The 13,712-nt window shown below is 37.9% G+C and overlaps 2 protein-coding genes across 3 annotated transcripts; one reads left to right on the plus strand and one right to left on the minus strand.

Annotated features, from left to right (window-relative positions):
• Window positions 1–1,132: 1,132 nt before the first annotated feature.
• Window positions 1,133–3,813, plus strand: LOC109220853 (glutathionyl-hydroquinone reductase YqjG). The gene is made up of 3 exons (XM_019385320.1): window positions 1,133–1,978; window positions 2,649–2,898; window positions 3,383–3,813. Exons 1-3 carry the CDS (start codon window positions 1,200–1,202, stop codon window positions 3,572–3,574), a joined length of 1,221 nt encoding a protein of 406 aa, XP_019240865.1. The 5' UTR covers window positions 1,133–1,199; the 3' UTR covers window positions 3,575–3,813.
• A 540-nt stretch (window positions 3,814–4,353) lies between these two features.
• On the minus strand, window positions 4,354–13,191 carry LOC109220851. 2 transcript variants are annotated; one of them, XM_019385319.1, is made up of 11 exons: window positions 13,074–13,191; window positions 12,226–12,330; window positions 10,468–10,686; window positions 10,285–10,317; window positions 9,543–10,182; window positions 7,555–8,927; window positions 7,071–7,336; window positions 6,384–6,450; window positions 6,232–6,282; window positions 5,543–5,639; window positions 4,354–4,785 (listed from the first exon to the last, which is right to left on the minus strand). In XM_019385319.1, exons 3-11 carry the CDS (start codon window positions 10,648–10,650, stop codon window positions 4,760–4,762), a joined length of 2,736 nt encoding a protein of 911 aa, XP_019240864.1. In that variant the 5' UTR covers window positions 10,651–10,686; window positions 12,226–12,330; window positions 13,074–13,191; the 3' UTR covers window positions 4,354–4,759. The 2 variants fall into 2 exon arrangements, with proteins under 2 accessions (XP_019240864.1, XP_019240863.1); XM_019385318.1 differs by having other exon boundaries at window positions 12,156–12,330.
• Between the last annotated feature and the right edge of the window lie 521 nt (window positions 13,192–13,712).

Below are 13,712 nucleotides of genomic sequence, written 5' to 3' on the forward strand. Positions count from 1 at the left end.
GGGGGGGGGGGGGGGGGGGGGAGATATTTATAGTTTTAGAGAAGGTTAGTTTTGTAAATTGAAAAAGTTTAAAAAAAATAGGCTATTGTGCAATATTACCGTTGGCAACGGTCAGTGGGGCCCACCATTTTAAAAAATTAAATATATCTTATATATAGCTTATATGTACTATATATATATATATATATATATATATATATATATGTGTGTGTGTGTGTGTGTGTGTGTGTGTGTGCGCGTGTGTGTGTGTGTGTGTGTGTAAGTATGTATATATGTAGTATATATAGTATATATAGTATGTTATGTATATATATTTCCTTATATATAATTTCTTGTAAATATATTATAGCTTATATAGAATTGTAAGTTAAATCTTCTAAAAAGTCAAATTTAAACACACAAAAAAATTGCAAAGAGATATTCAAGGGAATGTCTTATAATTTTTATTATTACGACACTAACAAAAATGACAATATCTTTCTTAGTCTTCCTCCCCCCAATGGAATGAGCACAACAAGGTGCTAATACCACCATTAAAAGAAAAAAAGAACTAAAGAAGATGTGCCAAAGTACAAGTTACACCATAATCTACATAGTATCTCTAACAAATTTCATAAATCCTTCAAGGTTCGGAGGAAGTTCCGTTGGTGGTGGCGAAAAAGAAGCTTGTTCATCACCGCTTCCGGGCGAAGCAGCATCCTCCGCAAGTTCTGCTATCATTTCTTCATAAGCTTCGTCTATCTCTGGTTGTGATTCTGCAAGTTCAAAATTTCTTAAAATAAAGTTTGGGGGCCAAATGGCTATTTTTTAAACTCCCAAACGGCTATTTTTTGATGGCCAACGGCTAGATTTTAAAATATGACCGTTGGTCATTTTTTTAAATTTTTTTTTTTTAAAATTATAGCCGTTGAGGACCGTTAGGCCCGGTTGAACCGGCCCAGGCCCGCCTGTCGGTCCCGAGCTTAATGGTCCCGGGCTCGTGGGCTATTTGTTTAAGACCGGCACGCTACGGGCTTATAGTACCAATTGGGACCGGCCCATTTGGCCCGCGGTGCCGGGCCGGTTCCGGGCTGGGCCCGGGCCACATTGCAGTCTTAAAATCAAGCCCATTTTCCAATTTTCAACCATCCTTCTTACTCCCTCTTCATCTCCTCCAATTTTCCTTTTAACTTCTGTCTGGTAATAACACCAGAAAAAACATGTATTCTACCCATATCACCTCCTTCATCTCCACCCCTTTTCTCACATCAAAAAACTCGCGCACACACACTAAACTTCTTCATCATAAGCTATGTTCCTCAACTCCAAAGATGTCACTTAACCAAAATCCGAACACCAACCTCATAACCACCATTACTAAGCTTCTATGGGGTCAATCCCTACCACCCCAGCTCCTCATCTCCACCGTCCGTTCCACATGGTCTACCACGTGGCACCTCATGATGTCTCAGCTCGCTCCTTCCGACCCCACCGGCTCCTACACCCGACCCACTTCTCAATTTCGTATAACTTCTAACCCCAAATTCTCCAAAAATGTCCACCTTTATGTGGGTCTGCCTTGTCCTTGGGCCCACAGAACTCTAATTGTTCGAGCTCTTAAGGGTCTAGAAGATTCTATTCCGGTCTCCATTGCTTCTCCAGGTATTGACGGGTCATGGGAATTCCGGGTTCATACTGACCCGAATAAGGATAAGCTTGTTCCGTGTTTGGATAAAGCCAATGGGTGTAAAACTTTGAGAGAGGTGTATAAGCTGACACGTGGAGGTTATAATGGTCGATCCACTGTACCAATGTTGTGGGACGTGGAGAAAAAAGAGGTTTTTTGTAATGAAAGTTATGATATTATTGAATTTTTCAATTCGGGTTTGAATGGAATTGCAGGGAATCCTGAATTGGATCTCTCACCACCTGCATTGAAAGATGAGATTCGAAAATGGAATGAGATTATCTATCCCAACGTTAACAATGGTGTGTACAGGTAAAATGTGCCATTATGTTTTGTGTGTGTGTGTGTGTGAATGTGTGTCATTTTGTAGGAAAGAGTATGCTTGAATTCTTTTTCTTTTTTAAAGTTACTCGCTCCGTCTCATTTTATGTGACAGTGAAAGAATGAGCTTGGACTTTAAGATTCTGACTTAACTTGTATATTATGTTAATGATAATAGAAGAAAATGTAGAAGTAATGGCTAAAAGTTGATTCGACAAAGAATACATATCAAAGTTTGAATTTTGGTCCTAAAATTTACAAAGTTAATATAAAAATTGGAATGGTATCACATATTGGGACGTCAAATATGTCAGAATGCCACGTAAAACAACAACAACAACAACAAGGCCCAGTTTAAACCCACAAGTGGAGTCTGGGAAGGGTATTATGTACGCAGACCTTACCCCTACCCGGTAAGGTAGAGGAACGAGTAACTGTTTCCAGTAGACTCTCGGCAATTGAAATGAAGAGTAAATTGTTTCTACTCAATTTGTGCGCACTTCAACTAATTTATTAAGTAATATTTTCCAATCTACAAGCACATGTACTGTGTAAGCCTGCTCACCAAGATTGAGTGAATGGAACTCGTGCTGAGTGTGGACTATATTTAGTTTGGTTGTGTAGTTGAAGTAATTTGTGTGCCTTTCTTGAATATTTGTAGGTGTGGATTTGCACAAAGTCAAGAAGCGTATGATAAGGCAGCAGAAGGGTTGTTTAGAACATTGGAAATGTTGGAGGATCATTTGAGGAGATCAAGGTATTTATGTGGGGATGTTTTGACACTTGCAGATGTATGCTTGTTCACTACTTTGATTCGGTTTGATGTCGTCTACAATGTGCTCTTTAAATGCACCAAAAAGAAGCTCGTTGAATTTCCTAACCTCCATGGATATCTCAGAGACATTTATCAGGTACTAAAATTTCTTTCTTGCGTATGTTCAATAGGAGAAAAAAGTCCGTTTGAATATGGTATCTTGAACAACTAGTAGAATTGGATCGGAGTACTTCAGTTGTGATTAATGTAAACACTGATCTTCATTAACGTTTCAACATATGCTGTGATAAATAGTCAGATAGCCTGCTGATATTGTTAATGAAGTAGTTAGTCACTTGAACTATTTATCAGAAAAGAGAGCACTTTATCACTGAACTAACGATACTTGTCATATGCTAGAAGGCGGATCTAGAGCGTTTTGTGGGTTCATTTGAACTTATTATTTTCTTGCTCAAACTACATACACGTGCAAAATAAAATAAAAATGCATATATATGTTAAGATTGCACTCATTTTGAACTCACTAGTTCGGCATCCTGAATGTACCTTTGCATATGATTAACAAGCGGCAAGTGGGCAATAAAGATAGCTTGTGAGATATGTGTTTTAATGTTGAACAGATACCAAAGGTTGCAGAAACTTGCAATATGGGGCAAATAATGGAAGGTTACTACAATATTCTGTTCCCACTGAATCCAGGGGGTATTAAGCCCCTCATGCCTAGTGGTACTGAGGATGAAGTACTCACCAAGCCGCATAATAGAAGCTCCCTGCAATTGGAGGCAAAAGTTGTGCAGCACTCTGTTTCTTGAATTCATGTTTTCAGATGGTGTGCTTACTTGACTACCTTCATTAAAGAGTTATAGATAGAGACAAGACGCGGTGAGATTACACCTATTAAACGTAGTGTATATATGTATTTATTATGTTGTACAACCGTATGTACAGAGTTCCTATGTACTTGTTCTCGACATAGGAGGAAAAAAATGTAAATACATTATTCTGAAATACATTTTTTTTATCGAATTTGAGGAAGTTTAGCCTTTCTACAGGATGAACCTCTGCGAAGTTCTTGTGTTCCCGTTTTATATCAAAGTTTTAAAATAAAAAATATTTATCTCTTGCATTTTGTAGAGCTGAATTGTGCATAGTTGACATTTTGCTATGTGTTGCATTGTTAATTCCTCTGTCTTTCATTGTTTAACTTAGAATTAGTTCTGATGATCTCTTCAACAAGTTGAGCAAGATTTGATCGCAAAAACGAATAAACATCAAATTTTCTCCAAACGATATTTCGAAAGACCCTTGTAGAAAAACCGGGATCCACATTAGTTGTTTACACCAAATCAATATGAATACATATATCTTTATTTATAATTTTATCACTTAATCCCGATTATTTTTTTTATCTTTAATATACTTCATAACCATGATTAACAATCCATCAATCTACTACAACTTAATCCCAGATGAAAAACCAAGAGTTATATTCTAGCTCTGCTTCCTCTTCTGTAATCAATAGGGAAAAAAGTTGCCAAATGAAATGCAAGGTTACCAAGTTCGATTTAAAAAAGAAATAACACGGACAAACTGAGAACTGAAAGAACTGGCCAAGCAGCAATTATGAGCATAGGAATGAGAGTTCAAAAGGTAAGTTTCAGCGCCTTCAAGCTAAACGCATGGCCTAGACCACATTATGCTATGGTATCCATGTGTGGGCACCATAGGCCCTCCAGCATCTAATCAAATGTACCGAAGAATCCTAATATACAACAAGAAAGGCAGCAGATCTAGCTTATTCGCGACATCCTTGAAAATTCTATCACAAATACTATTCTGCAAATACAAATATGTTAGCCCTTCTGCAGTCTACACAAATGCACAAGTACACCAGAACCCTTCAAAGATTCTAAATAATCACGGAGTCTTGGTAGTTCCAGTCACAGCTTTCAGGATCAACCAAAGTCAGAAATCGGCCATATGTTATTTGGAAGAAATCACCATCCTCTCCTTGCTCTGGATCCTACATGGTAGCATGACACTGAGCGAGTGAGCAATAAAACAAATATCAACCTATATGATGACTTGGTCGAACACTGATGATAATAGCTTGCTAACTGGAAATATATATTATGGTGCAAATACAAAGTCTCACCTAAACTTCATTGAAGGTAGATTGAGGGGACACTGAAGCAGCTGCTGTAGGTTCATCAAATACAAAATGCAACATGCAAAATGTTTACCTACCCGCCCTAGATTGCTGATATTGTAACATCTTGAAAACAGGGTTAAGTACCCCCCCCCCCCTCCCAAAACCCCAAAACTATAGGGACTTCTAAATATCAAACAGTCATCCCTTTTGATAAGAGTTATAGTCAATTAGGAAAATGCCAAATTCATAATATCTATATATATATATATATATATATATATATATAATAAAGACTACAGTCAGGTACACGTACAATAAAATAGATCTAGTCGTGCACATGGACAGTTTTCAGGAAATTGCAAACATGTCATAAGAGTAATTCTAGCCAAGACTACCAATATCCAATAAAACTCTTCAATGCTAAAAGCTCTTTTTCTTGTTTTATTCGAGCCCAATAATTGAGGAATATATAATTGCATATATATTTTTTTTGAAAATTCATCCAATTTGTGACCAAACCCATGCAGTAGCTACCAACTTTTACTAGCAAAGCAAGATGGAGACTTTGACTTGCAAACTCAAATTCTTAAAACGACAGATAAACCTTACGTTCTGGAAAAAAACTTACTTCTTGGACGTTTCATATTTCGGCAGAACTTGCTACCACACTGGCATCTAAATGCTTTTACTGGATGTTCATGGTCATCAAAATCAATACCGTAATCCTGCAAGAACCAAATTCAAGAAAAAAATATACTATCAAATATCAAAAAGAAGCTACGAAGAATTAGACTAGAAGTACTCAACGTTCAGAAGCATCAATCCGTTTTTTTCCTCAAATCATGGTGCTTTTCTTTATATTAAAGATGCACCATACTTGGATAAATCACATTTTTTCGAGCTCTGAAGAATTAGACTAGAAGTACTCAAAGTTCAGAAGCATCAATCCATCTATGAAGCTTTTCTTTACAAGAAAGTCTGGGTTTTGATTATTCTTTTTCTATTTTCGTTTGCCCGTGGGGTTGGGTTGGGGAAGGGGGGGGGGGGGGTAGGGCATAGTTCTAGTCGAGTCATTTTGTTATATCTACTATAAACGAGGATCATTGCTCTAGAAACAACCATGTCCAGATACCAATTAAACTTCTATTGTGTGTGTGTGTGTGTGTAGAGAGAGAGAGAGAGAGAGAGAGAGAGAGAGAGAGAGAGAGAGAATTTATATATAGATAGTATAGAATAGACAGATATCTTTCAGAAGCACAAAAAATCAAGAGCACCAGAATACAATAAGCATGTGTGAACCAGCTCAAGCCAACTCACCCAAGTGAGTTCTTCCAATGCCTTAACCTTTCTTGTAGTGAAAAAGGCAAGCTGCATCAAACACATGAGATATCCAGAAAAACCGTTAGTTTGAAGAGCTAGAGTGAATGTTGAGGACAAATTGAAAGATCCAGAAGCACAAAGTTCCTCACATGATAGTAGTGGTGATCTGGAGTCTCTATTTCAACTGGTATTTCAACCATATTTGAATCAAAACATCTGGACCAAAACAACAATAAAACAAAATCACATGCAGTGACACGGGTTAGTGACATATTTATGGGTGATGAATATATCTAATATGCAAAAAAATGCATAGCTTTCTTTGGCTATTGTTTCCTATCATTCTTTCATTTGTCCCTCAATTTCTGGTTTAACTTTCAAAAAGGGGAATGGGAAACAATAATGGATTCTGAAATGGTAATATTATGCAAATTTCAAGGCACACAAATATGTGGGCATGCTTTTAGAGACAGAGTAGTCAGAGGTGGCTAGATGCAGGAATACGAAAAAGAAAACATGAGCAGAATTTATTACAAAGGATGTGAATGTTTTATGCCGACTGAACACGAGTGAACCATCAAATATACCAAGAAAAGGAAAAAGGTTTTCATCAGCATTTGAGAAGTTAAAATGCAGAAAAGATCCAGAACTAATTCAAGTACGTACCACCTGACATCTGAACAAATAGTCAAAGTACAACACCTATAACTCCTAGACTACGAATAAATTAAAAAAAAAACGAATTGACACAAAACTGATACCCCAAAAGAAAGTTGAAGCTGGGGGAGAAAATCAGCAAAAGACAGTTAAAACATAAGATCCTACTATGTACTTACCTGTGATTGATAAACCTGGCTACATTCCCGAAAAATGTCGCATCCAAACAAAGGGCTTCTTCATCCTTTAAGACGCCCTCTGAACCCCAGTCAGCATCAAGCAGCACGGGATAAGAATGTTCCTCACTATTGGGGCTTTGTGAAACGCGAGAAAATAGTTCTGCGTTCGTAAGAACTTCTCCCACATACTCACAAATAAAAGCACCTCTTGGAAGGTCCTCAAGGGTACGTAAGCCCCACCCTTTCCCTTCAGGAGTCATAAACACCTGAAATAAGTAAAACCAGCAAAAACCTAAATGAAGTTAATACAGAACATCAAGAATAATTTTAAAAGTAATCACTAAGAAACAAAAATGATTTCTAAGTAGCTCAAAAAAGTATAGCAGATTACAGCAAAAGTGTGCCTCAAAAACATAATGCATGAGTTTTTACTGCATCAGGCACATTACCAAAGACCATTCCAACATCAACCACAAATTCTTACCTGTAACTTGCGGCTAATACCTCGCTGTACCACACGATTCCCACACTGTTTATTACAGCCACATTTCCACCAACACTCTTTGATGAAGTTCCTCACTAGATGACCTTTACAAGGTTCTATAATATCCTCGTTTTTCGATCTTTCCAATGGGCATTCTTTGCAAAAGAATTGGCAGTGTTTCTTGGGGTCACGATTCATAGAAATACTCTCTTTAAGAAGATCCTCTTTGACAAGGCCTTCTGTTGTGTAAGCAAAATCACCACCACTTTCATATGCGCATGCACAAGGTGTGGACAGTGACAAACAATCATCACAGCAAGTTGAACAACTGTTGTTATCACCAATACGAGCCAGAGAGAAATTCAGATATGCATTCTGGAAAACCACATTTTGAGCTATGTAGTGAAAGGATGGCGGGCTTTTGCTATTAACTTGATTCACCAATGAAATCATAACCTTCTCTTGCCCCTTGGTTATATCTTCAACAAAACAAGAAACTGCTTCATCTGGAGTTGATTCACACACAGCCACCGGACTTTGAGACGTAACATGTTCAAGAACATTCTGATCAATCTCTGGAGCACTACCACATTTCCCCGCAGATGCTACTTGATCAGTTGAGGTGCTGTTGTTGTGACCATTACAAGGAGGAGGGAGCTGTGGTTTCTCTGGTTGAGCCTCCATACCAGCAAGTTCTATACTTAGAGGTCCCGGACTCTGAGACGTAGCATGTTCAAGAATATTTTGATTAATCCATGGAGCACTACCACAATTCTCCTCAGATGCTGTTTGATCAGCTTTGGTGCTATTAGTGTGACCATTACAAGGAGGAGGGAGTTGTGGTTTCTCTGGTTGAGCCTCACCAGAATCAAGTTCTGAATTTATAGATCCATTTGAAGAAACTAGAGCAATTCTTCTATAACCAATATCATTTTCTGCATCCACATTTCTAGTTTCTTGCAATTCACGATTGTACTGGCTTCCCAGTTCCAAAAAGCACTCACACATGTCTTTCATCAGCTTTGTCACAGAAAAGTTAGGGTCCAGGACTTTGTATGATTTAAGACATTTAGCCTCCACCAATTTCAGAACAGCCTCTAGACTAGGCAAATGGAAGTCTGATCTACCAAGAGCTGAGTCACAACCTATAGAGACTTTTACCTCTCCAAAAGTTGAGGAGGCAATATCTATGTTAGAATAACACCCGTTCTGCGCTTTTACTAGCTCATGACTTGTTCCCAGTCCATTTGATGAAGTTGGAATGTCCTCATCTGCTTCTCTTCCGCCTCTCAGTTCTGCTGCTAAGATTTCAGAAGTTTCTGGCTCTCTTCTTGAGGCATTACCACTTGAAGAACCTTTGTTGTTTGATGGCTCTACAGAATCGAAAAAAATGGCCTTTAGAAAGGAGAACTCTTAGCTAAGATGTTACTAAGAAATTTCCCAAGAGACATCCACTAATGACATTATAAGGTAATCTTCCCTCTATACCAATTTGTTTGGCACAACTTGATTGGAAGAAAGTTTAAGAAATAGAGGACCTTTGACACATAAGCTTAATATGTATAAAGTACCAAAAGTATCCCTATAGTAGGGTCCACATAAATAACGTCAACATCTAGCATAGCATCTCACTAAGGGCAAACAGGGAAGGTAAATATTAGGAGTTCCTAAATATAGGAAGTACCAATCTTTTTGAGAGATATGAAAGAAAAAGAAAATGGTTCCAAACAAACAAATATGGGACAGCGAGAGTTCTTATTAAAATTTTATGTTTACTCAATAAATGCACAATGATGAGGAACCATATGGCACCCATCCCAGGACATCAATTAGTAAACTAGTAAACCAATCTAGAGATATGTATTGAGCCTAGCTCCTCAACAGAGAAAAGTCACTAGCTCTACCGGCGAGGAAAATTTAACTAGCATGAAGAATTTAAATTGTGACATGATAAGGACAAAAGTCCTGCTATTTGAGGGAATACATACCAGGGTGAATAACAGCAATAGGAACCTCGAACTGTGGGCTATCAAGATCATATGGTTCATCCTTAGGCTTGACGAAAGCATGAGTACCCAACATCTTCTGTTTCGGAGACAGCTTGATGCCAGGCTCACTCTGTGGCTCTTTGAGGTTTGATGCATGAGAAGCTTTCCCAAGGACTAAACTTTTCTCCCTGGACATGATTTGAGCTGCTTGAGGTTCTTTCCCTTTGCGATGATTCTGCCGAGAATTAGTATCATTTTCCACTCTGTCATCACTATAAGGCTGATATCTCTCAGGACCAGCAGTCTGACTGGGACCAGACTTTTCTGGCAACATCGAAGCTTTAGGTGAGACTGGTTGCTTCCCTTTGTTTCTGGCATATGTCAGACATGGGACAGATAGGGACTCAGCTGCTGATGTTCTATTATTCAGCTGAGGGCCTTGTGAGCGACCCTGGGAATTAGTTCCAGGTAGCTCAGCTTCCTCCTCCACTTTCGGCATTTTGAATGAAGTCCCAGCTGAAACAGAGCTAGAATTGTTAGCAGAAGATGAAGCTTGACCTTCTTGATGTCTTAATCGCAATCTCTTTAAGGGTCTTTCAGGCTCCTCATCCACTGCTTCTTCCTCCAAAACCTCCTCTTGCTAGAAACATGACAAGGCACCGAGATAAGGTGACAGGAAATGAGAAAAGACATCAATATGAATACATATACAAAATACAGGCAACCAAACTAGAGCTTGTACTTCAATATTCTCAGGCTTCTTACTTCCTGCTGCCTGCAAAAATGACACAAAGCAAGAATATTTAAATTCGTACTAAGCAAATAAATATTTTTTATACAGGAAAAATAAAGAAATTTCAGGGTAGAATAGATGTGTGAGAAAGAGAAGAAAAGAAAGATTAAAAAAGAAAAGGATAGATTGAACCTCTGCCTCCTCTTTCTCAAATATTGCATCTGCAAGTGCTCTGTAATTCTCTTCTTCAATAAGCGCCCAGTTCTTGTCATACAATTTTAGAAGGCTCTTCAATACTGGCTTCACCTTTTCTTCAGAGATTCCAATATCCTTCATAGCACGAAATGCTTTTGCAACTCTTGGATTTGTCGGCATTGTTCTTTCTTGTGGGTTTCTTTTTAATCAGTGAACCTACAGTTAATATGAGATGCGTTTACCAAACAGCACAGAATGAACAATTCAGAGTTTGCAATTATAAAGGACTAGATAATAAAAGATAAAACTAAAGAAAGGTGCAAATCATTGCAACTGATGTGATGATTGAGAACCCTTAGTTTGCAACCAATTGAAAAGGAAAATCTGTCTCTACCATGTGCCATCAACCAAGTCTGTTGCTACGGAAGATAATTGATTTCGTAAGATAAGATTGAGGATAATACACCTTTCTGAGTTAAGTCAGAACCCCCCTAAAGGATGAAGAAGACAAGCAGAATATTGAAGCTTTTCCAAGCATATTTCACATTCTCCTCACCACCAGGTCCAAAAACCTAGTATATTATGTTTCACAGGAGAAAGTTAATCATCCGGTTTCTTCTATATTTCTTCCCTGGTCCCATCAAGCATCAACATAACTGGAAACTGAAATCAAACTTCTATCTCACTTGGAAATGGCAAAAGGTAATTTTTCGAATGGATCACCAAGGAGTACTCCCGGTGGAGAGAAATTGACTCACGGCTAAACTGAAGACTACATTGCCCTAAATCCAAGACAACTAGCATTACTGCCCAACGCTGGATAATCATATTTCTTTGAGGTACTAAATAAAACTCCATGAATGAGCAAAATAAAGGTTGCAGTAATGATGATAAAAATCTCTGGGAGACCGCTACAAAAAGATTGAGCATGCACCCATGGGTGTGGCCTAGTGGTCAATGAGGTGGGTTGAGAGCCCTGAGGTCTCAGGTTCAAATCGCGAGCCTAGTAGAAAATTTTTCCTTGCAGGTGGGAGATAGAAGGTATCACATAGAATTAGCCAAGGTGCATGCAAACTAGTCTGGATACCACGGTTATCCAAAAAAAGAAAAATTGAGCATGTGGGAGGATCCGAACAAATGCTGCTTTCATTTCCCACTTATGGAGCACTGAGTAACTTAAGCAGCATTTCCCACTTATGGAGCACTGAGTAACTTAAGTTACGGTCTTGCGCAGGCAGGTTGCACTGTAGGTGGCTAGGAAGGCTTCCAATGCTGTTATCTATGAATGCAGTGGGCCATGTCTAGAACCAAAATTTAGGAATTTGGCTAAGCCATTAGGCCTAATACTCGAACAGAGTGTTGACATATACGAAAAGCGTAGAAAGGAGCACTCACAAATGTCACGAATTATATGAACCAAGGCATTTATAGACTGCAATTAAGTAAAATATATGCAGCAAAAACCATGCCGATCAAGTCAAAAAGCATATTATATCCCTTATTCAAATGCAAAGATGCAACTTTAATTTTTTCATTTAGATCAGCGACTAGCTTTCTTACACAAGATTTCTAATTTCCCATTCCTAATCACAAAATAATAATATCTTCGTAATAATCAATTTTGCCAGCTACATTTATATCTCTTCCAGACAATCCATGAACAACAAAGACTAACTAAACAACACCTTTTCTCAATAGCGTCGGACCAAGTAGCAACATTTCACCAAGACTTGATCATCGCACAGAAACACACACCTTGATGCTTAGGTGTCCTAAGGCGTCGCCTAAACAATGCTTGTCCTTAACTTCAGGGCTTAAAGCACACTTCAACCAAGCCTTTGATAAAACTACTCAAATATACTGCATACACCAGCAACCAACTGTTAGATGCAAAATACAAATAATTATCTGAAATTTTCTAGCAATAGATGTGATTCTTTATTTCTTTAGAGAAACTAACTTTCTTTCCATAAAAATTATATCATGTCAACTTCTTCTTTTTTCAATCTAATAATAAATCAACCACTTTATGGAGGCCGAGTTAAAAGACTAAACCTTTTCTCCTGAGAATGATTCTTTTTTTTCTTCCTTTTTTTGGGGGTGGGTGTGGGGGTGGGGTGGGTGGGTGTATGCAGACTATTAATGTACTTTTGTGCCTGTAACTGAATAAAAAACATTAGGATTAAATTAAGTGCAAGACCAACATTTCAGAGAGTCACTTAGAAAAGATCAAAAGACACAGCTCTTTTTTTTTAAGAAAGGGCATGAATTAGAGTACCAGAAGCAGCTCTCAAGAAACTTAACAAAATTGAATTAACAAACAAGCATTTTTCCTAATTACTCAAAACTTCAGGTGCCATGCAAATAATTATTATAGCGGGGTCCACCTCGATGATATCGAAGTGATATTTCCTTTAGAAAATGGGGAGCAAACACCGGCATTGTATCCAGTACACAAAATCATTTTTGTTACCACGAAAATTCTGGTTTTACCCTATAAAAATTATTGCTAAAAAAACATACAGATTTTTGTAAAATCAGAGAAAGATATAAAGGAAAAAAATGTAGAAAAGAGGGGCGACTAGAGAAAAAGAGAGACGTACAATTTGATTCCGTATGAGAAAGAGAGAGTGAGGAGTTTTCTGTATAGAGAAGAGAAAGAGAAAGAAAGAGGATCCTGGAGAGGGAGCAATTTTCAGACGGAGAAGAGGAGCGTTGAGGAGAATGAGGCTGAAAGCCTTATAAATTTGGGCTTAGAATTTGGAGTTGTAGTTCATTACAGCCCGATAAAGAAAGGAATTTGGGCTGGGCCAGGTTCCTTATTTTGAAAGAAAAATTAACCCAAATAGCCGCATATCTAATCGCTTAAACTAAAAATAGNGAATGGAATGCAATGTGTATTGTGTGTTATGGCGGGGCAGATTTACTCTTATACGGGTGCAGAGCGGGTTAAAATAATTTTTAAAAATTTTAAAGCGGGGCGGGTTAAAATAATTTTAAAATTTTTAAAGCGGGGCGGGGCAGGTTGCGGGTTCAATGCAGGGCAACTTTGAATTTTATCTTTTTTAAAATAAAGCAATCATTTCAACTACAATTTCACATTCTTCTTCAGTAGCACGAAGATATGTATTATGGGTTACCTGAGAGATTTTTATAGCTAAATCTCAAAGTCACGGCAATATATATTGCACGTTATTAAATCTAGCACGAAGATATATATATATATATATATATATATATAT

The sequence above is a fragment of the Nicotiana attenuata genome, unplaced genomic scaffold (assembly GCF_001879085.1).
Source record: "Nicotiana attenuata strain UT unplaced genomic scaffold, NIATTr2, whole genome shotgun sequence".
In the NCBI taxonomy this organism is placed as follows: Eukaryota; Viridiplantae; Streptophyta; class Magnoliopsida; order Solanales; family Solanaceae; genus Nicotiana; species Nicotiana attenuata.

Bases quoted from the DNA above. Each gene is read 5' to 3' on its own strand.
- LOC109220853 (XM_019385320.1), top strand. From the start codon at position 1,200: ATGTATTCTACCCATATCACCTCCTTCATCTCCACCCCTTTTCTCACA. The intron at 1,979-2,648 runs GTAAAATGTGCC...GAATATTTGTAG, and splicing joins GTTAACAATGGTGTGTACAG to GTGTGGATTTGCACAAAGTC. The intron at 2,899-3,382 runs GTACTAAAATTT...AATGTTGAACAG, and splicing joins ATCTCAGAGACATTTATCAG to ATACCAAAGGTTGCAGAAAC.
- LOC109220851 (XM_019385319.1), bottom strand. From the start codon at position 10,650: ATGCCGACAAATCCAAGAGTTGCAAAAGCATTTCGTGCTATGAAGGAT. The intron at 8,928-9,542 runs GTATGTATTCCC...TCGATTCTGTAG, and splicing joins TATTGCTGTTATTCACCCTG to AGCCATCAAACAACAAAGGT. The intron at 4,786-5,542 runs GTAAGTTTTTTT...GCTACCATGTAG, and splicing joins AAATATGAAACGTCCAAGAA to GATCCAGAGCAAGGAGAGGA.